The sequence below is a fragment of the Lethenteron reissneri genome, chromosome 1 (assembly GCF_015708825.2).
Source record: "Lethenteron reissneri isolate LAM-NWPU_2019-01 chromosome 1, ASM1570882v1, whole genome shotgun sequence".
In the NCBI taxonomy this organism is placed as follows: domain Eukaryota; kingdom Metazoa; phylum Chordata; class Hyperoartia; order Petromyzontiformes; family Petromyzontidae; genus Lethenteron; species Lethenteron reissneri.
The window spans coordinates 5,446,231-5,466,864 of record NC_083779.1 but is presented as its reverse complement, the minus strand read 5'-3'; the positions used below and the strand labels follow the sequence as shown (position 1 = coordinate 5,466,864).

Genomic DNA, 20,634 nt, shown 5'->3' with positions numbered 1-20,634 from the left:
TGCATCGCAAGACACGCACAATCACAATGACCCTCAGGGTTCACATAACAAGACGCACACATTCACGAAGCACGCGGCTGTGCGTGGGCGTGCGTGCGTGGGCGTGCGTGCGCGTGCGTTTGCGTGCGTGGGCGTGCGTGGGGGTGGTGGCTTTCAGGGTCCTCACTTCTCGTTCTTCCAGAGCTTCTCTACGCGGAAGATGTCCAGCTTGTCAGGGCTCACGTGCGACAGCAGCCGGTACGACTGTCGCACAGGCTGCCCGTCGGCACCGCGCCGCTGCTGGGAGTTGTCCCTCATCAGGTACACGCAGTCGCCTGCAAAGACAAAGATCCCCCGGATAGCCTTTAACATACTGTTGGGGCAAGTGCTGTTCGTGAGCGCACCCTGCGAAGGCCGTCACGGCACACGAAGGGGTGGGTGGCGGACACCACGCCCGACCGCCTTCATCTCCCCGAGTTGACGATGTTTTGACACATCGCACCAGGTACTCATTTGAGGCTGAATTGACCTAGGGGAGGCCCAGGACCGGTTCATATCGTCACTGGTGTTGGCCGTGAGTGGGAATCGAACTTGGGTCACTGGGTTCGTAGCGCAGCGCAGGCGCCTACTCCCACGCACACACATAAACAAAGATCCCTCACGAGAATAGGTTTTTCCCTTTTTTCTGGCAACAAAACAGGTGTGTTAAGATATTAAAACACCAAACTGAAACCTTTTACAAGGAATCATGTCTACATTAACTACAATACACTTTGTGGTCAGAATGCAAACAAAAAAAAACACTGATAATATATGCATTGTCCTTGAAACTTATTGGTCCACACCAGAGACAGCTTTCTTTTGAGCCTCGTCTCAAACGGTGTTAGACCAGAGGACGCCACATGAGCTATTGGGGCAAGTGGTGTGGCCACAAATGGGTGGCTTTGTCTCTATTATAACAACAGCTGTCAAAGGCTCGCTGACAGGCGATCACGGGACAGACCGAGGTGCCATGGGTTGATTGACTCAGATGACAGATGCACCAGCTGTACCCCCTACTGTGCCAACTTGCTGTTGTGGGCGTCGCTCTCCTGCCCTCCGTTGTTGTTGTTCGAGGGCGACTGCCTCCCAACTGCCCAGTAGCGTCATTTACGAGCCTCCTCCGCTATCCACACTGCACCAGGTACTCATTTGAGGTGGAGTCAACCTAGAGGAGGCGCATGATCGGTGGTGATATCACTCGCCACTGGTTTTAACCACGGCTGGAAATTGAACTCAGGTGGTAGGGTTCGTCCACACTTGGCGAACATCTTTAAATACCCCACGGAGAGGTGTTTACTGCGTGTTAATACTGGTAGGAACCACCTGGTTCCACCAGCCCACAGGGGATTATTGTGTCCGTCCGTCGTGCATCCAAAAATGGGAGGGGTGGGGCTGGCTGAAGAGGGAAGGGTGGGGAGGGGCTGGGTGGGGAGAGTGGGGAGGGGCTGGGTGGGGAGGGGCTGGTCACCCCGTGGTGCCCTTATAAAACTCAACGTTTAACCTACTCACGCCGGCTTGTGCCCGCCCTCACAGTCGGCCATATTTGCGGAATACACCACGCCGCCGTTGACCCTGGCCATTGACCGAGCAACCCAACGTTCCTACCAGCTCCCTCCGCAGGAATGTGTTAAGCCATACGTAGCAATGAGTATAACACAAGGCGGTACACCAATTTTACATTCAGTCATCGGTGGCCAGGCCGAGACAATCGACTCGCCCCGCGCGTGAGAGCCCGGCCTTAAAACACGGGCGGCCTAAACCAGGGTTCAAACCCACAATCTCAGCGGAGTCGTCTCAAATTCTCCGTGAGACCCTCCCCAGGCGAGCCCCTCCCAGAGGATAGCGGCGATGTGCGATGGCCCGCAACCCACCCTGCTTGAGCAAGAGGTCGTCACGGAGGAGGCAGATGTAGTAAGAGCTTCCGTTCTGGGCGTACGACGGCTGCGGCACCATGGGCACCTCCTGCGGGCGGGGCGGGGGTAGGGGGTGGGGTGGGTAGTAAGCGGACGAGCACGTGCGGCGCTGCCTGCGTGTCTGTAGCGCGCGACTGACGAAGGGCCTCGCAAGTGTCACGGCACCGGCAAGGGTGCTCACGCCGCTCGCCGGCGGGTCAAGGAGGACATTTGTTTGGTTCGGGGCGAGTGCGGACGTAATACTCCGATTGATGCTCCTGCTGTTGTGGAGTGATTCATGCAGCCAGCTATGGCTGCAGGGTTTTGGTAGTACATGTTGTTTATGTAATTTATTGTGAAAATTCCATCACAGTTCCGATGATCACTGTTTCATTGCTTTCGTAGCTTTATTTTGGTGATTTCGAAAAGTGTATTGGTTTAGCCATGTTTGTTTGTTGTAGTACAGAGTTAGACTGATGGCCTTAATCTAAGTTGTCTTGTTGTTGTTGTTTGATTTGCATCCCACTGGGATTTTTGCACACAGTGTTGGTGTACGGTGTTTTTTCTGCAATATTTTGCTGTCTTTTCTTGGACTTTCTGTTTGCACTCAGTTACATATTCACTTTAAGATGTTTTTTTGTTCATGTTTTTGTTTTTTGTTTGTTGCGGTTGCACCCAATTCAAGAGCCGAATGGCTCACAGGGCTATACCTAATAAATAAACTTGAAACAACGAGGAGGATTAGAGGCGTGCGCCGTTAGCTGGGTTTTCCCGTGAGAAAGAGAGAGGCCAGGTGTAGGTAGCGACGGTGGGAGCTAGATAATAAGAATGACATTTATAACGCGCAAGATTTTACAGACAAGTCAACAACTCAGAGGCACGGAACCAAGCTCTGGGTTGCTCGAACGCCTGATCCAAACAGATAGAGAGGAGGCCTTCAGATGTTTCTTAAGAGTCGGACTGCATTTGATGTTGCGGTTGTACAAAGGGATGGAGAGTTCCACACCGAGGTTATGTAAGAGATGAGAATAAAAGGAAGAACCCAAAGGAGGGAGAGAGGTGGACAGAGAGATAAGGACGGAGCGACTGAGAAACACGGAAATGAGGAGACGCAGAAAGACTTGGTGAGTTTGGGGATATGGAGAGGTGGGGGAGATATCAACGTGGAGGAACTGCGGAGCAAAAGATGAAAAGAGACGGGGGATACGGCAAGAGGGGAGATGGGGAGGGGAAGATGGAGAGATGGGAGGAAGCGGGATTGTGAGAAGCGAGACTGGGACATGTCGGAAGAGGAGGGGAGGAAGAGGCCGGGAGGACGATAGGAAGCGGCGATGTCCACCCACCCGTTCGACGTGGCGTGGCTCGCACAGCTCGCACAGATAGTGCTCCACGTCCTCCGTCACCTCCATGCAGTCGCAGTGCTGCCACACCTGGGGCACAGGGGCGGCAACGGCACCGTCACGCGGCGCCCTCTACCTAGTCGGGTCGCAGCCGACTCGGGAACATTCGACCCCTTTGCACGTGTGCATTTGCGTCGCTCTTGTCAAAGTCCTGCTCGAGTCACGTGGGTCTTGGGGTGCGACGTGGTGTGTAAATGAGACCCAGAGGCAATGGGCAACATTTAAAGCAAATGGTCCTTACTGCCCGCTCTAAAACGGCCTCATTCCGACGATAATTCACTGAAATCAATAGAGACATGGGGACGGGAACCTATTGGGCCCTTACGATAGATAGTGAGAGGGTGCGACGTGGCCCAGCGGTCGCGCGTTTGGCACAGAGGTCCGCGGCTCAAACAGAGGAACACCGCGCTGGTTAGTAGTGCGGGCGCTTTAACCATAGAGTACGCGACGCCTATTCAGAGTGGATGGTCAAGGTCCTGTGAAGTTATTCGAAAGTGTGTGGGCCATCGTGTGCACACGGCTCCCTTGGTCCAAATGTTACACATTTTGAACAATTACTTTGCAAATAACTTAATTGTCGGACACAAGAGCGACCGTCGCTTCCTCGTGCGAAAACTTAGCAAGGGGCCTTCCTGGAAGAAAACATAAATAAAATGAAGATCCTCAAGACTCGGTGAGGATTTCCTGTGTAAACACAACGCAGCAAAGGACGACAACAAAACGACATTTCGATTTAAAGCTTTCGTGACTGTAGGGATTCATCCTCTTGGTTCTTTCGGTAAAGTCACGTAGTATGGAAATAATAAAATAATAAAACATAATAAAATAATTCTCTTTCGATTTAAAGCTTCTTTCGTGACTGCAGGGATTCATCTTCTTGGTTCTTTCGGTAAAGTCACGTAGAATGGAAATAATAAAATAATAAACATTTAACATAACAAAATAATTCTCACGACGTTTCGGCCACACGCAAGCAGCCGTCCTCAGGTGGAGAACAGGCCTGTTGACAAGATAATTCGTGAGAATTATTTCCATTATGTTTAATTTTTATTATTTAATTAGTTCCATTCTACGTGACTTTACCGAAAGAACCAAGAAGAACAAAACGACAATTGGCAGCCCCCGCCCCCCCGCCGCGTCTCCGTCCCTCCTTACCAAGCACTTGTCGCACTGGATCATGAGCCCCTCGTCGCGGAAGAGGCCGCAGATGCAGCGGATGACGTCGTCGTTGGCGCCGCCGTCCTTGTCTCCGCCGGCGCCGCCCCCGTCATGGCGGTCTGCCCCGGACGCGGCGCCGTTGGTGCCGGTGCCGGTGCCACCGCCGCCGCCGCCCGAGATCTCGCTGCCGTCCGCCTCGCTCGCGGTCTCGCCGGCGATCTCCTCGAGCTGAGCCGAGGCGTCGCTGCGGGCGCTGTAGTAGGCCTTGCGCAGGCGGCACACGGCGCGGCCCACGTTCGACTTGCGCCCGTGGTACTTCTGATGAAGGCAAGCGCAAGCAAAGCTTTCATTCTAGATTTGAAGCTTTCGTGACCGCAAGGATTCATACTCTTTAGTTCTTTCGGTGAAGTCACGTAGGTGAAAAATTATTTTATTGCTTTATTTTTATTAATTTTAAGTTCATTTTTTACCTACGTGACTTTACCGAAAGAACTAAGAGTACAAAACTTTAATTATCCACGAGTAAATTTAGACGAAGCCAAACTTTTCATTTTACCAGGTAAGGCCCCCACTGAGCTATGTATCAATTTTTTAGAAGCGATTTGGCTATCACAACCTAAACTATTTTTATTTTTCGATTTAAAGCTTTCGTGACTGCAGGGATTCATCTTCTTGGTTCTTTCGCTAAAGTCACGTAGAAGGGAAGTAATAAAATAATAAAAATAAAACATAATAAAATAATTCTCTGTCGGGGAGACAACGTCTGAATGACGCTGTCTCCCCGACAGACCTGGTCTTCACCTGAGGACGGCTGCTTGCGTTGTGGCTGAAACGTCGTGAGAATTATTTTATTATGTTTTATTTTTATTACTTCCCTTCTACGTGACTTTACCGAAAGAACCAAGAAGACGAGTCACACAAGTTTGTTCGCGTTATCACGAATGCTGCTGATGCTGCTGATGCTTCTTTCTTTAACCACGTAAAGTCCACATTGGGGGGGAGTTGAGGGGTGGGGGGTAGAAGCTGTACCTCGGCGTTACGGAACACCTTGAGCACGTCAGTGTCGAACGCCTCTGCGGTGCGGTAGTGCCCCGTCAAGATCTGCCGCTCCACACGAACCAGGTCCAGGGGATCCTTCACCTTCTCGTAGTAGTCCGGGTTCCTGCCCAACGCAGTCATCCGCTCAGTCGGCTGTGTGTGCGTGTGTGAAAAGGCGGCGGATGCCGGCTGTGTGTGCGTGCGTGTGTGTGTCTGTGGTGCGTAAACATCACCACCGGGGGAGACAAAGGTGGCTGGGCGTGGTGTTGGCCACAGGCATTAAGATGTTCAAACAACCTTTGGCAAGGAATCAAGTCTGCATTAACCACACGTACCAATCAGTTTCAAAACCAATGCGTATTTTATCGGAGAATGTTTGCATGTTCACCACGTGTACCGTGTGTTATTAATGCAGACGTGATTCCTTGCAAAAGTTATCTATTTGGTGTTTGAACATCTTAACACCGCCGGTTTTATTGCCAGAAAGGGTAAACACCTATTCTTATTTTTAATGCTTTGATGCTGGCAAAAAAAATGCCACATGACCTTTTCCTCTTATTTGCAATAAATCGCACTTCCCTTTTCCATTTCCATACATTAACATCCTTGACCCGACCCCCACCCACCCACCCACCCCCTCTTCCCAAGGGGTGTGTGTTCCGCGGGTACAAAGTTGCTCGTCATTTCCGGCGAGCGTTCGATTTGAATTATTGCTGCTTATTAGGCTCTGGCAATGACTACATGCTGATTTTAAACCTCATTATTAAAGGACACTCTCGCCTGGCAGTGGCGCAGTGGCAATCATCTATTGCGTGTTTGTATTGTTTGTTGTTGTTACGTTCGGACCCTGTGCTCCAACTGGACATCTGTGAAGAAGAGCTTCATAGCTCATCGGATTCCTCCTACAGTATTAATTCATATTCCGATTCGCTTGCTAACACCACTTGCCCCAACACCCCGGTGAGGCTATACGGGGGATATTTGTCTTTGGAACGGTAGTGTAGCGGGTAGCGCGCTGCGCTACGAACCCGACGGTTCCAGCTCACGGCCAACGCCAGTGACGATTATCTGAACCGTTCCTGGACCTCCACTAGGTCGACTCGGGCTGAAATCAGTACCTGGTGCTGTGTGTAAACATCGCCACCGGGAAGACAAAGGCCGCTGCGAAACACTACTGGTCATGTATGTGACAAAGAGCTTTACAGCTCATCGGATTCCTCCAGTATAAATATTCTGATTCTGACACGAAGGAACTCGCACTTGCCATTCATTGCCACTGCATATAGGACAGGCAAAGGTTTCATAGTTGTAAGACACAACTTACTTCTTCCTGGGGGGCAGGCTGAGCAGCGGGGTAGCCAGGGTGTGTCCACTTGGGTCTGTAGCGCACGGAACGGAACCGCATGGTCAAGTAGGACACCTCTGAGCCAAACGCTGACCATGACAAACAAGTAAAACAAAACTATGAAGTATTTTTTATTTTACCAGGTAAGGCCCACTGAGCTGCCTAACTCTTTTCCATAAGCGACCTGGCTATCACAAATGATAGCCCAAAGAAGTGGCTTATCGTGTACAGGCAAATAGTCGAGAGGGAAAAACCGGAGGACCCGGAGAAAAAATTCACACTCCAAATATACAGCAGGCATCAGGGTCGGGATCGAACCCACGACCTCCTGTAAACCAGGCGAGGTCGTAAACATCTCACCAAGGCCTTATTACGAGTGCAGATAACGGTGATCGAGGACCAGCTCTGAATAACAACAGTCAGTAACCGATCCTAAATGTACTAGCAAATCACAATTTCTAACAAGTTTATATTACGAGCAGAAATGTAACGATTCATGACTCCCTAGGATTCGATGATTTGTCACAATCCAGACGTTTGATTCTATTAGAGAACGTTAATTAGCTTTAAATTTCACTTCACCATCTTGTTCGTATCGGTAGATTTGCCTTCGTCTCATTCATACCAAGTTTTGTTTTCTCCACCAGCCTAACATGTAACATTCGTATACATATATTTATATTTGCACAAACAGTCCCCGAAACTTGCACGCACAATTCCAGGCACGCATCGTGAGCATTAAGAACCAATATCAATTAATTAATCAATGCACAGTTGATCACGGACAGCCCCTGCTGCGAATAATCGGCTGGATGAGAGGGCCTCCCCAAGCAAATGCAGGTCACGAGGGTTATTTGACCATACTTCACCACGCTGGTCAAAGGAGGGGTTGATGAAGGACGGGGGGGGGGGGCATAGATGTGGAATCGAAGATGTGCAGCGGTGGTACACGACTGTAAATCGACCACCGTGGAGGAGGCAGCAACGAGGGGTTTGCGGATTGTATATATGAACCTTATGGCGGAACCCCGGGGTCTCATAAGCCCCCGGCTCTCGCGTAAACTGCGTTGCGACGTCATTTGATGTCTGTTGAAGGCGAACGATACGGCAATCGATTTCTCTCGACGAGCTCTACACGATGCGCTAATCAAAGTTTTACTTTCGCCGCGCTTTGACGACATGACAACAGAATGATCCGCGCCAGGTGGGTCGCGGCGTTTATGTGCGCGGTGGGACGGAGTCGCCAAAAAACTTAATTATTACGATTTTGACTTCCGTTTATTCGGGACCCCGGGGCCCCGCCATAAGGGACAAATGTTGCGGAACGCCTTTTTTCGGAGTGCAATACCCTGGCTCGCCAGCAGAATGCAGCAGAGCAAAGTGTGGAATGACATCAGCTGTCCTTTCTCTATTGGATTGCGTGTGAATCATCCATTAGAAAAATATATTTTCCTTGCAACTAGGGATGTAGCTGCACTGCCCTCTGCTGCCCACAACATTGCCCCGTACCCGATGACAATCTGTGCGTGGCGGTCGCCTATCCAAGCACTATCCAAGGCTCAAAGCTGCTAAAAGGATTACGAGATTAGGTGCATTATGGGTCATACCGTCATAGGCCAATTCATGGCTTCAACAGACTCGTCAATAACGATGCGGGCCTTCTTCGTGGCACACGGCGGCGCCAGAGAGATACAAATTAACCCGTAAAAACAAAGTTTTTCACTATAAATCCTTTATATGCGTGGCATCGGTTTTATTTTATTATTCAGTTCTGTTTTTCTTGAGTAAGAGTTTCATTTTTATCACATTGGTATTTTAAATGAAATATGAAATTTTTTTTTTTTATAAAAAGTGGAAAATTTAGGAAAAAAATTTTCACGAAAATAAATTGTCACGCACAACGAGTCTGTGTGCAAAATGTCAGCTCGATTGGATCACAGGAAGTGGGTTAAAAAACGACCGAAAGAGTTGCACGGTCGTAAGCGCGCAAGCAAGCAAGCGAACTCAATATAAAGGATTTAAAAAGACTTGCAGGCTGCACTTGCTGACACCATGGGGCCTGAGGTGGATTACATTTGAGAAAAATTCTCCGACGGCGAATGTTCAAACCGGCGCATTAAGTTACCGCATAGCGGCTATAGTATAACCGACAAAACCCTTGAACAACCAAAACGTTTGACTAAATAAACTCACGTTAATGCACGCACAGAGAACCAACTTTGCAAGCGAATGTGTCCAACCGTGGGTGGGGGCAAACTAAACGCAACAAAGCACTTCTAAAGAAACTTAATTTTCAATCTCGAGTCTATAAAGGGCCACAGCTTCGGTGGCTCAAACGAGCAGGAGGCTGTTCTAGTAATCTTCAAACGTCGTTCTCACCTCTTCTTTACTTGGTTGCCGTCAACTACTTTCCGCCTTGCCATGCATAGAGCCCTGAGACAACGATTGTTTTTAGGGCGCTTAATAAATTTAAATTATTATCAACGACGCGGCGCTTCCCCCCGCCCTCCCCCCACCCCGCTCGTAACGGAGTCCTGTCCCTCGAACCGCGAGCGCGAAAGGCTCACCCTTGAGCGTCGTGACCACCGTGCAGATGTCCTTGAAGACCTGGGCGAGCCGCGCCGTGCGCGCAACCTCCGTGTTCTCCTCCGCCGCCGCCAGCCGGCGCGTGCGCACCGAGCGCGCCGTCTGCAGCGCTGAGAACTGCGTCATGAACACGTCTGGGGAGACGGCAGAAGCGGGGGGGCCCCCCGGAGGGGAGGATCGCGGGGTTAATGCGCGCGTGTATGCATGCGCGTTGAACTTTGTTCGCGCTGTGTACGTAGCCAGCCGTGCTCGTCCGAGGTGTCAAGCAGCCGACGGGCGCCAGAGGTCGCAACCGGGTACCCGATACCCGTACCCTACCCGATACCCGGCTACCCGTACCCGGCCAGGTACGGGTACCCATTTGCGACCCTGGTGCGGCCGGGTACGGGTACGGGTAGGCCGCGAATCACCGGTGAGTAACCATTTGTCACTCATTTCGGGTAGGGTACGGGTAGTGTACGGGTACCCATACCCGGCCGGGTACGGGTACCCGTTTGCGACCCTGGTGCAGCCGGGTACGGGTACGGGTAAGGAATCAAAACCCGTTTGCGACCTCTGACGGGCGCCCACGTTTCATCGCGGCCGTCTCACCGAGCGGGACAGCTCTCCCGTTTGCGTTTTCGGGTCGTACCGCGAGTTTGTTTTCCGGCACGTCGTCCCAACATGTTGTCCGCTCCACGTGCTGGCGAGAGCCTTTGAAGAGGCCTCCAGCACGCAGAGCGAAACGTCGGACATCGCGACGAACAACACTCGCGGTGCGCGACCCGAAAACGCGCGTCTGAGAGCCACCCGAGGAACTGCGAAAACCCTCGCAGCGGTATCCCGAGTCAACATCCGTGCAACGTCGATCCGACGTCCATATAATGCCGAAGCCCTCCTCCCTCCACGCTACCATCCCCCACGGTCCTACGATGCCGCAATCCAAAGAAATCTTGCAGACGAGCCGATCTCCTGTCTCACTTGGTGCACGTGATTGTACCAGTGCTCCATCTCCACAGAGGTCGAACCACTCGTGTTTACGTTCTGTCCTTTGGCTACCATTCCGCCGCTTGTTTTATCTACCGGCCATCGTCCCTCCCCACCCGGACGTGTTCTGCCCAAGCCTTCTAAACCCTTTTCTTTTAGCAGTCCACGAGGAGTGGAACATTTTATTTTGTTCCCTAATTCCACGTGTCTCAGTATCTCTGCAAGCGACCAAGCGGGGGGGCGACGCGACGCTTGCGTCACAACTCAGCGGAGCCGTTCCGTAACACATCGTAAAAAAAGGTTTCAGGCGGTGACAGCCCTCAACGACGTAAACGCGCCGGCGACGTAACGCGGCCGCTCGCGTTCGCTTGCACCGACCAGACTTGATGTTGCCGTCGTCGCGGGCCAGGCTGCCGTTCCAGCGCGAGTACGCCGCCGCCGCCGCAGCCGCCGCCCCGGTCGGCGTCGCGTCCTTCCCGGCCGGGCCGCCGTGCTCCTCGCGCCTCCGGTAGATCCGTTCCCAGTTGCGCACGAGGAACACGCCGTGCTTGAGCACAAAGTTTCTGCGGTGACATTGAGAGGCGGAGGGGCGGATGTACGTACGATCAACACGGAGGCTTTGGCGATCAAAATGATTCCGACAACATTAACCCCTCCCCACCTCTGGTCTTCGGACCTGATAGGCTCACAGTGATGACCTCACCTTTGTACTCCTCGATTTAAGACCCAAACAGGAAGACTTCTTCACCAACCCTGGAAAATCGCCTGATGAAGCTTGTTGCAATCACTAGCGAAACGTCACAGTACTCAAATTGTAAATGTTGTGGGCTTACTCTCCAACACACCGGTGTGCTGAAGTAGTAAATAATTAAGCACGTAATGTTTACATGACAAACTTTACTAACTGGCTGTGTCGGGTGGTTGCGGGTTGAAGGACACATGAACATTTACGCGATCTAACCCAAAAAAAACCCTTCATATTGATCGCCTTGTATGTACGTTAAATTTCTTTTGCACCGTACGCAGCCATCCATGCGAATCGGATCTCTGCAACGGGATATGGCCGGCCTTAGCCGGTTACGTTCCAGCCTCTGCCAGGAGGGGCCGGTGTGATTTTAGCTTGAATGTACCTGGGCGTGACTCACCTCTCCCTGTGCGACATGGGCTTCATGTGGATGGGGTGGGGTGGCTTGGAAGGCATCGCTGCAGCCGGGGTGGGCTCCTCGGATGCCTGTCCCCTCTGTGCGCCACACGGACACACGCGCACACACACACACACACACCGTCATCACCACCACCAGCTCATCGTCCATCCGCCATGAGTGAGCATCACGTTATGGCTACGCTCATCACCCCTGGGTGCGTCTCCCCTGGCACTATCCCAGACGCGGAGCAAATTAGCCACCCACGAGCACCCCTACCATGGGACACGAACCAATCAAGCACTTGTCCTACCGCAAACCTAAAACACACAAGCACACCACATGCTAGACAAAACCACAATCACACGAGAGATCTACACCTTAGCCTTGGCCATAACAACATGCAACCACCGGCCCCATATCACTAACCCTGATCCAAACCACGTAAGCAAACTAGAGCATGGCATAACCCTAACCACACTCACCAACTTAACCGTAGCATAGAAGCCTATTACTGTCTGGCCCTTGCCAAACTAGCCATAACCATAAATACACGAACCAGCAAAACACCGGCGCAACCATTTAACTTACCCAAAGTAGCCAAACACGCCCCAGCGCTAACACCCAAGCTTAACCACACTCGCTAGCGAGACACCAAGTCCTACTCCCGCAACCACGAACCCGAATGGCTTTCCCCCCAGCCTCTGGGCCCTATCCCTACCCCAAAACCAAATTCCTATCTTCTTGGTTCTTTCGGTAAAGTCACGTAGAATGGAAATAATAAAATAATAAAAATAAAACATAATAAAATCATTCTCACGACGTTTCAGCCACAACGCAAGCAGCCGTCCTCAGGTGGAGAACAGGTCCGTCGAGAAGACAGTCTGAATGACTTGCGTTGTGGCTGAAACGTGGTGAGAATTATTTTATAATGTTTTATTTTTATTATTTTATTATTTCCATTCTACGTGACTTTACCGAAAGAACCAAGAAGATGAATCCCTGCAGTCACGAAAGCTTTAAATCGAAATCAAATTCCTATCCTCAATCTGCGGCTCTCCACCCTGCACCCCCCCCCTCCCCCATTTCACTCTTGGTTTGCTCATCGCTGCTGCCGATCGAGACGCCGCCAAAGCACGTACGCGCTTCTTGAGACGGTGCTTGGACTTGCGCCGCTGCTTGGGGCGGCTGCTGTGCTTCTTGGTGCCGCCGCCGCCACCTCCGCCGCCGCCGTTGCCGCCGCCGCCACCACCTCCGCCGCCGCCGTCGCCGCGACCGTGGCCGGGAGCTCGACCCAGCGCGCCGTTGAGGCGTTGGCTGCGTCCACCGATGATGCCGCGGCAAACCTCCGAGCCGCAGTTGCACGTTTGCTGTGGGAAGCGATACACGGGGAGTGTTCAGTGGAGCACGGTGGACGATGGGCGACGATACAGACTCACTTGTTAGTGATAAATCACCATTTTGCGACCCCCACTGCCACTGTGTAGCATATTATTACGTGCCAGGGACTCTATGAGATGATAGGACAATAGTCCGAGTCCAAAATTGGCAATAAGTAACGGCAAAGCAGTTATAAGTGACTCACAGAATTGTGCGCAGTTGCGTATACAGCGAGCGCGATGCCGATCACACAACGCGGTTCAAATTCGACCCTCGATCGATGGCTGCGCCATCGCCGCACATGCGTCGAATAAAAAGCAAGGGACAAGTCCTTACTTCCTAACAACTCCTATCATTTTTCATTGCTGAAAATCCTGGCTCTGCCATTGGATGGTCTCGAGTCAGCGGTGGAAACTCCGCATTGCTATTGCTGCCCCAAAAGCGTTACACACTTAAATTTCGATTTAAAGCTTTCGTGACTGCAGGGATTCATCTTCTTGGTTCTTTCGGTAAAGTCACGTAGAAGGGAAATAATAAAATAATAAAAATAAAACATAATAAAATTATTCTCACGACGTTTCGAACACAACGCAAGCAGCCGTCCTCAGGTGAAGACCAGGTCTGTCGACAGACTTATTTTATTATGTTAAATTTTTATTATTTTATTATTTCCCTTCTACGTGACTTGACCGAAAGAACCAAGAAGACGTTACACACTTATTTTAATCAACCCTGAAAATATTATGGGGGCCACAGCGTCCTGGACTGGAAAAACACGCGATCCACAGACTCAAGAAGGCGTCTCGACACAATAGTGGAAGGCGCCTTACACATAAATGTCAATTATTACCAATTAATTATTATTATTAAGCAGCATGTGACGTTTCAGCAGCCCGCCCCCATTGGTTTGATGACTTGCGACGATTTGGGGTGATGATTAAGAGAAAAGAAAAGAGATACATTTTCAGTGCATTGTGAGTTTTATTTCACCAAAAATGTGCCCGAATCTTGAGGGAGGGAGGGAGGGGACTGACCTGCTTCTCCAGGTTGAAGGCGTGGAAGTTGTAGTCGTATGTGAGCTCCGTGGCGGCCGGAATGTCGGTCAGAGCGAACAGGCCGATCTTGTACACGCCGTTCACGGACCTGTGGAAGGGATAGGGCAGGGGGAGATGCTTACATCGCGACCCGCCATCAACACAATGGCATAACGTATGCGACTTTTCCGAGCACTCTCCGCCAGAGGTCGTAAACGGGTTTTGATTCCTTACCCGTACCCGTACCCGGCCGCACCAGGGTCGCGAACGGGTACCCGTACCCAGCCGTACCTGTACCCTACCCGTACCCGGCCGGGTACGGGTATCGGGTACCCGATTGCGACCTCTGGGATGAAGCCATGTTGCAGGCGCCGGTGGGTTGATTCTAGGAACTTGAATTGTGAGAAGAGACAAGACGTTGGGAAATGAGTGACAAACGGTTACTCACCAGTGACTCACGGCCTACCCGTACCCGGCCGCACCAGGGTCGCAAACGGGTACCCGTACCCGGCCGGGTACGGGTAGCCGGGTATCGGGTAGGGTACGGGTATCAGGGACCCGGTTGCGACCTCTGCTCTCCGCTCTTGCCTAAAACTCAGTGGTATGGCACCCCCCCCCAACCCTCCGCCAGCTTGAATAACACAAGGTTACCACGTTCATGCCTCCAGCAAACGCGGTGTTTAGCGAGGCGTTACATTCACGTTGTGTATTAAGAATTATTTGTCGGTGCCGATGTTCCCGGCGCACATTCCAAACATGTTTCCCACGTGGCCGTCCGTGCCACGGGCCACGCTTCCCCTGCAGGAAGCCACACCCCCCGGCCACACGGTCGTGTCGGCGTATTACGGCGGCACGATTTTTTGTGTTTGGTTTCTTGTCCTTAACTCCCCCACGCCCAGCGTCTCCGATTCGTTCCGTTGACGACGTATGGTGCGGGAAAGACGTTCACAAAATATATACGTACAAACATGTCATCCAATTTTCGATTTAAAGCTTTCGTGACTGCAGGGATTCATCTTCTTGGTTCTTTCGGTAAAGTCACGTAGAAGAGAAATAATAAAAATAAAACATTATAAAATACAATTCTCACGACGTTTTGGCCACAACGCAAGAACAGGTCTGTCGCAAACTCATTCAGACGCTGTCTTTCCGACAGACCTGTTCTTCACCTGAGGACGGCTGCTTGCGTTGTGGCCGAAACGTGAGAATTGTATTTTATTATGTTTAATTTTTATTATTTCCCTTCTACGTGACTTTACCGAAAGAACCAAGAAGATGTCATCCAATATCACAGAATTATATTTAGACGGCAGGTGGAGAGCGAGGTCGATAAAACTACAAACACGTTATTGATGACACACTGCGTAGGAGAAGGGCGGATGCGACCGATCCCTGCGGGGGGCGCTAACGTGGCCGTCCGCGCGTCCTGACGTGCTGCCGGCAGCGCCTACCACTTCTGCATCTCGCAGTTGGGCTGGCAGCTGTGGTTCACGAAGCGCGCCTCGTTGCCCATGCGGTAGCTGTCGATGACCATGCCGCTGTCGAGGTTCAGGCAGTAGTGGTCACTGTGGTTCTGGTATTGCTCAATCATGCGGTTCCTGCGGACAGACAGACAGACAAAGAGGCGGGATGGGGGAAGGATATTGTTTGGCTCAGCACGGGCCAGGCAGGCGTGGCTTGGGTGCGGGGGGGAGGTTAGGAATTTGGGACGCTGGGTCAGACATGGGGGGCGGGGGGGGGGGTCGCAAGGGCTGAAGGTCAGAGGTCACCATCGAGACACTGCTCTGCTGTCAGCAGGGGTGAAGAGGGCTTATGTGTTTGTACCTCCTAGAGGTGTCACACGATGCCTTGGCTCGTCTATTAATGAGATTTTTCAAATCAGAAAAAAATTATTGAATTGTGCGATTTAGAACAAATGTTTTCCGATTCGTGTATGTTGTACGTTGCGAATAATTTTCACTACATTAAAAAGTAACCGTCTTTTACATTAATTGTATCATGTTGTAGAGGTTGCTATGAATTTTTACAACCGATTCTTCCGGATCTGTAAAACATGCTGCAACGGTTAGCATGACGTCATTACTACTGATCGCGATTGTAGCCGACGACGATGTCGTAATGGGCTTAGGTGAGCTCCAAATGGGTCCTGGAATCTGTGCTTGAACCCACCACACACGTGGGAGCCTGCATGTGTTAGCGGATGCGTGTGTGTGTGTGTGGTTTTGTGGGTTGGCATGTGGGTGGATAAGTGTGTCGATATGTGGGGTAAGTGGGTCAGTGTGCAAGAGTGTGGGCATGTGTGCGTGCGAGAGTGAAAAGCGTGGCTGAGAGCACGTGTGCGCGCGCGCGTGTGTGTGTGCGTGCGTATATGGGTTGCCAGATCAAATTAAATAATCCTCAAGGACCAATGCCTTCACATGAACTGCCTCCTTTTAAACCCAACACCAACCGAGAAAAACAATACCACAGGGACTCACTTGATTGTTTTTCATGCGTTCCCACTGCTTTACTGCTGGATTATCCACAACATATTGAAAATGTGCTTTAAATAAAACTAATAAACCAGAGAAAACCACTAACGTTCTTTCACATTGTAGTAACAATAATAATATATTAAAAAATCACATTCATACCGTTGCCTTTTGTCACAGAACCACTCAAAGGCACTTTAAAGCAACCCGAATCCTTCACAAATTGCGACCGATGACCCAGTCACCTTGCATACTCGGTCCCATCTGATCGCAGAAGCAAAGCAGGGCCAGCTACAAGACTACGGATCCTTCACGACCAAACAACCACACACGGTGCAACTCACACCGATTGATCCTTAAACAAAATATTCACTGCGCGTATCGTGGAGCTTAATGATCAATATTAATCAATGGATCGTTACACGCCTTAACCATACGCACAACTATCCTCTGTATAGCATGCATTGATAACACTGGTCAACACACGTTTTCTGGCATAAGGTATTCCAACGGTTTTAAGGTAATTTTGGGATGCTGATTCCAAATCTGGCATCAGTTTTTGTCTATCACATCAGGTTTTTGAGATATCAAATATTGCATTTTCAATAAAAACTGCAGAAGAAAAATATTTAATAAATGTGGATATCTACATAAAATGATATTATAAACACACTGACCTAAAAATACAGCGCCATATTTTAACACTAAAGCAGTCACTGACTCGCAACAACTTGCAATCATAAGTGACACAGTTAATTTCGGGTCAAATCAATGAAAATGGAGTATGCCGATAGCATAAAAATGAGATGTGATAGAGCAAATCTGAGATCCGATTTGAAATCAGCACCCTGAAATTAGTCTAAAACAGCTGCAAAAGTCCAGGCCAGAATTTTGTTTGTTTGTTGTTGACCAGTGTTATTGCTGGCACGGTGCATGGAGGCGTTGTGTGGCCAGGACCCACACTCGGCCGCCTTTGTCTCCCCAGTGCCAATGTTTACAAACCACACCAGGTACTCAAGTACGTCAGGTCCAGATATTCGTCACGGATGCAGGCCGCGAAAGGGGATCGAACCCAGGTCGCCGAGTTCGTAGCGCAGTGCACGACGAGCCACTTCCAACCAAACAGCTCTCCGATGCGTTTCTGCACCGTACCGCAAGCGTGCGTGCGTGTGCGCTGGTCTCACCGGAAGGTGTTCTCCGTGACCACCTCCCCCAGGTACTCGATGATGAACTGGCCCTCGCGGAGGCTCTCCTTGGTGCGGATGCCCCAGCCCTTGCCGTGAGTGCGGAAGCGTTCGAGGCACTGCACCCACTCGTGCCGCTGGATGCGCTGGTTGCTGCACTGGTCCCTGGTCGGGCACGTGCCCTGAGAGCACTCGGCGAAGATCATCCTGCGAAACAACAACCCAACAGCCGACCAACCAACCAACTAATTAACCGACCGACTAACTAACCGACTCATTAACTGACCACACTGGTAAAGGAGGTCTCATAGTGTAAATGCTTACCCCGAGCTCTCAATACTCTGATAGTGCGCTGTCTTTGAGTTGTACGCCTTTTGGCGTCATCTGGTCCAACACCAATGGAGACTAGGCTCTAAGAAAAGCTGTTTCGGGTGTGGACCAATCAACTTCAAGGACAGTGCATTTAATTATCATCATCAGAGTTGTTTCTTTTTGTTTGCATTTTGACTGTTTGTGTTGTGGTTATTGCAAACATGATGCCTTGTATAAAGGTGTGAGTTTTTGTACCAGTTGAAAGGGTAAAAACCTATTACTACTCATTAACTGACCGACAAACCAACAACCAGCCGGTGGTAATAATCAGCATCGTAATAATGTTTACTGCAAATACAGCGATCGATAATTATCTGGCGGCTTTGGGGGGGAAGGGGGCGCCAGATTTTCAAAAACGCCGGATAATCACATTATTAAAAATAGCTTATTTTTGCACATTCTTGTATAACATGTTGTTATGTGTTGTGTATGTGTGTTTTCAGTGTTTACATTTGTTCACTAGAGGAAATTGGTATAAATAAACATCGGCCCGGGACGGCTGGATAATGTTGAATTCCGGATAATCGCACGCTGGATAATTAATCGCTGATCAACTGAACCTTATGGCGGGCCCCCGGGAGGCCCACAGGCCCCCGGCTTTCGCATAAACTGCGTTGCGACGTCATTTTATGTCTGTTGAAGGTGAACGACACGGCAATCTATTCCTCTCGACGAGCTCGACGCTATGTGCTAATCAAAGTTTTGTTTCTTCTGCGCATGGACGACATAACAGAATGATCCGCACCAGGTGGGTCACGGCGCTTATGTGCGCGGTGGGACGGAGTCGCCAAACATAAAAAAATTATTTACGATTTTGACTTCCGTTTATTCGGGACCACGGGGTTCCGCCATAAGGTTCAACTGTATACAGCCCCTTTGTAATTCAATCTACTGCCGGACCAAGACCTCCCCATCTCATGTCAGTTAAGAGGTTTGACCATACTTCACTAAATTAACTACCGAGTGTATCGACAGCGGAAGAGATTGCGAGACAAAGTCAAAGAACTCAAAGGCCACGACTGGACCGGGACAACTAAAGAATGGAGGTAGGACGTTGCTCAGCAATAGCAAGTTACAGGCCGAAAACAATGACAACACTAATCCGGCTACCCAATCCTTTTCCCTACTCATCCCAGATCCCTCCACTCCCCCTCACCAATTTTGCTGCTGCCACCCTACAATTCCCCACGCCCTTCCCAGCTGCTCTTCCCATCTCTCCCGGTTTCTCACGTTACCCATGCATCACCAGGTCCCGCCGTTCTCACATATCTCCACTGTTAACCCCCCTGGGCAAGGCGCCCGTTGATTTCCAGGACACCCATGTCGGCCACGCACTGCCCCCAGCAACCCGGACTGCCCCCCACCCCCATTGCCCATCCCCACTAGGACTGCCCCCGGGCCGGCATTGCTGCCCCCCCTGCTATAAGCACCTGTTGAGGCAGTCTTCGACGCAGCCGTTGCGCGAGCGGATGGCGCCGACCTCGGCCTCGGGCATCTTGCAGTTGCACGTCGTCGGCTCGCAGCCCGACAGGGGCTTCACGTCCACGTGCACATCTGTGGGGCGTGCGAGACGGCCAGCTGTTACCACGTCATCACCAACGTCGTCGTCGTCGTCGTCGCCATCGGCAACACGAGTGGCGGGTTAAGGGGGGCTACCGAGCGTGGTCAGTACCTGGCGCGGGATAATTCCTGCGCTGGGCATGCCAGGCACACGGACATTTGACCATGACAAAGCGCGTTAACTCACTGGAGCGAATCCTCTTGTAGAGTGGGACATCCGGCTTCTTGTAGAGCTGCAATCAAAACAAAAAGAAAAATAAACTTAGAAGCATGAAAAAGGCGAATTGTTATTCGCGTACGATTTATTTAGAGCCCTCTGTACATATCCACCGCTGAATGAAGGACTCTCCACACCGTGTCAGTCGTGGCGGTTGTTTGATCGTACGCCGGGAAGTACGGATTGTTGCGGGACCGCCCCAAACACCGCTCGCCCCCGACATGAGTCACGGTTGGGAATCGAACCTACGTCGGCAGGTTCACAAAGCACCACTGCTCCATCCCAATTTACGTATAATAATATTCATATATTTAGTTCTTTGCTTTTCAATGCATGCCCGATTCCTTTTCCATCAAAATGATAATGCAAAACAAATAAGCACTCGGGCGCGCGTGCAGCGCACACGGACAATTTTCACCGACAACGGCTGAGATTCATGAATTGTGCGCGGCGGCGGTGGCGACGACGGGGAGGGTGGGGCAGGGGGTGGTGGCGGCAGGAAAAACAACCCTGCCCCGCGCTTGAACCGCGCAGCCTGGCGGCAAAACAGACAACGAACACCGCGCTGAATTATTTAAGGAATGGCGGTGTGTGCGGCCGGGGAACCAGATGGCCGGGAGAGGCGGGAGGGAAGGGGCAGTCTGGCCGGTCGATGAAAACCCACATCTCTCGGGGCTTATAGAGCAAAACAATATTCACGCGCCCTGTGGCCCCGCCGGCGAGCCACTTCCCATGCGTAGACGACAGGGCCTTGTCGTGATTCCCAGAGGGCCTCTGCCGCTACATCGCGGCGTCGGGGCGACCGTGCCGTCGTAGCGTGCCTTATCTATCCCGATGCGTTTTTCGGGGCGGGGGGAGGAGGAGGAGT

General features: G+C 51.1%; 1 protein-coding gene across 1 annotated transcript in view; it reads right to left on the bottom strand.

Annotated features, from left to right (window-relative positions):
• Positions 1-20,634, bottom strand: part of ASH1L (ASH1 like histone lysine methyltransferase) — a 95,153-nt gene that overhangs the window by 6,504 nt on the left and 68,015 nt on the right. Inside the window, 15 exon segments of the mRNA XM_061551177.1 lie at positions 167-314; positions 1,893-1,983; positions 3,257-3,343; positions 4,469-4,789; positions 5,501-5,633; positions 6,834-6,888; positions 9,422-9,574; positions 10,785-10,969; positions 11,552-11,646; positions 12,691-12,918; positions 13,963-14,071; positions 15,414-15,560; positions 17,618-17,824; positions 19,420-19,543; positions 19,737-19,782. Of these exon segments, the coding sequence (XP_061407161.1) occupies positions 167-314; positions 1,893-1,983; positions 3,257-3,343; positions 4,469-4,789; positions 5,501-5,633; positions 6,834-6,888; positions 9,422-9,574; positions 10,785-10,969; positions 11,552-11,646; positions 12,691-12,918; positions 13,963-14,071; positions 15,414-15,560; positions 17,618-17,824; positions 19,420-19,543; positions 19,737-19,782 (2,129 nt within the window).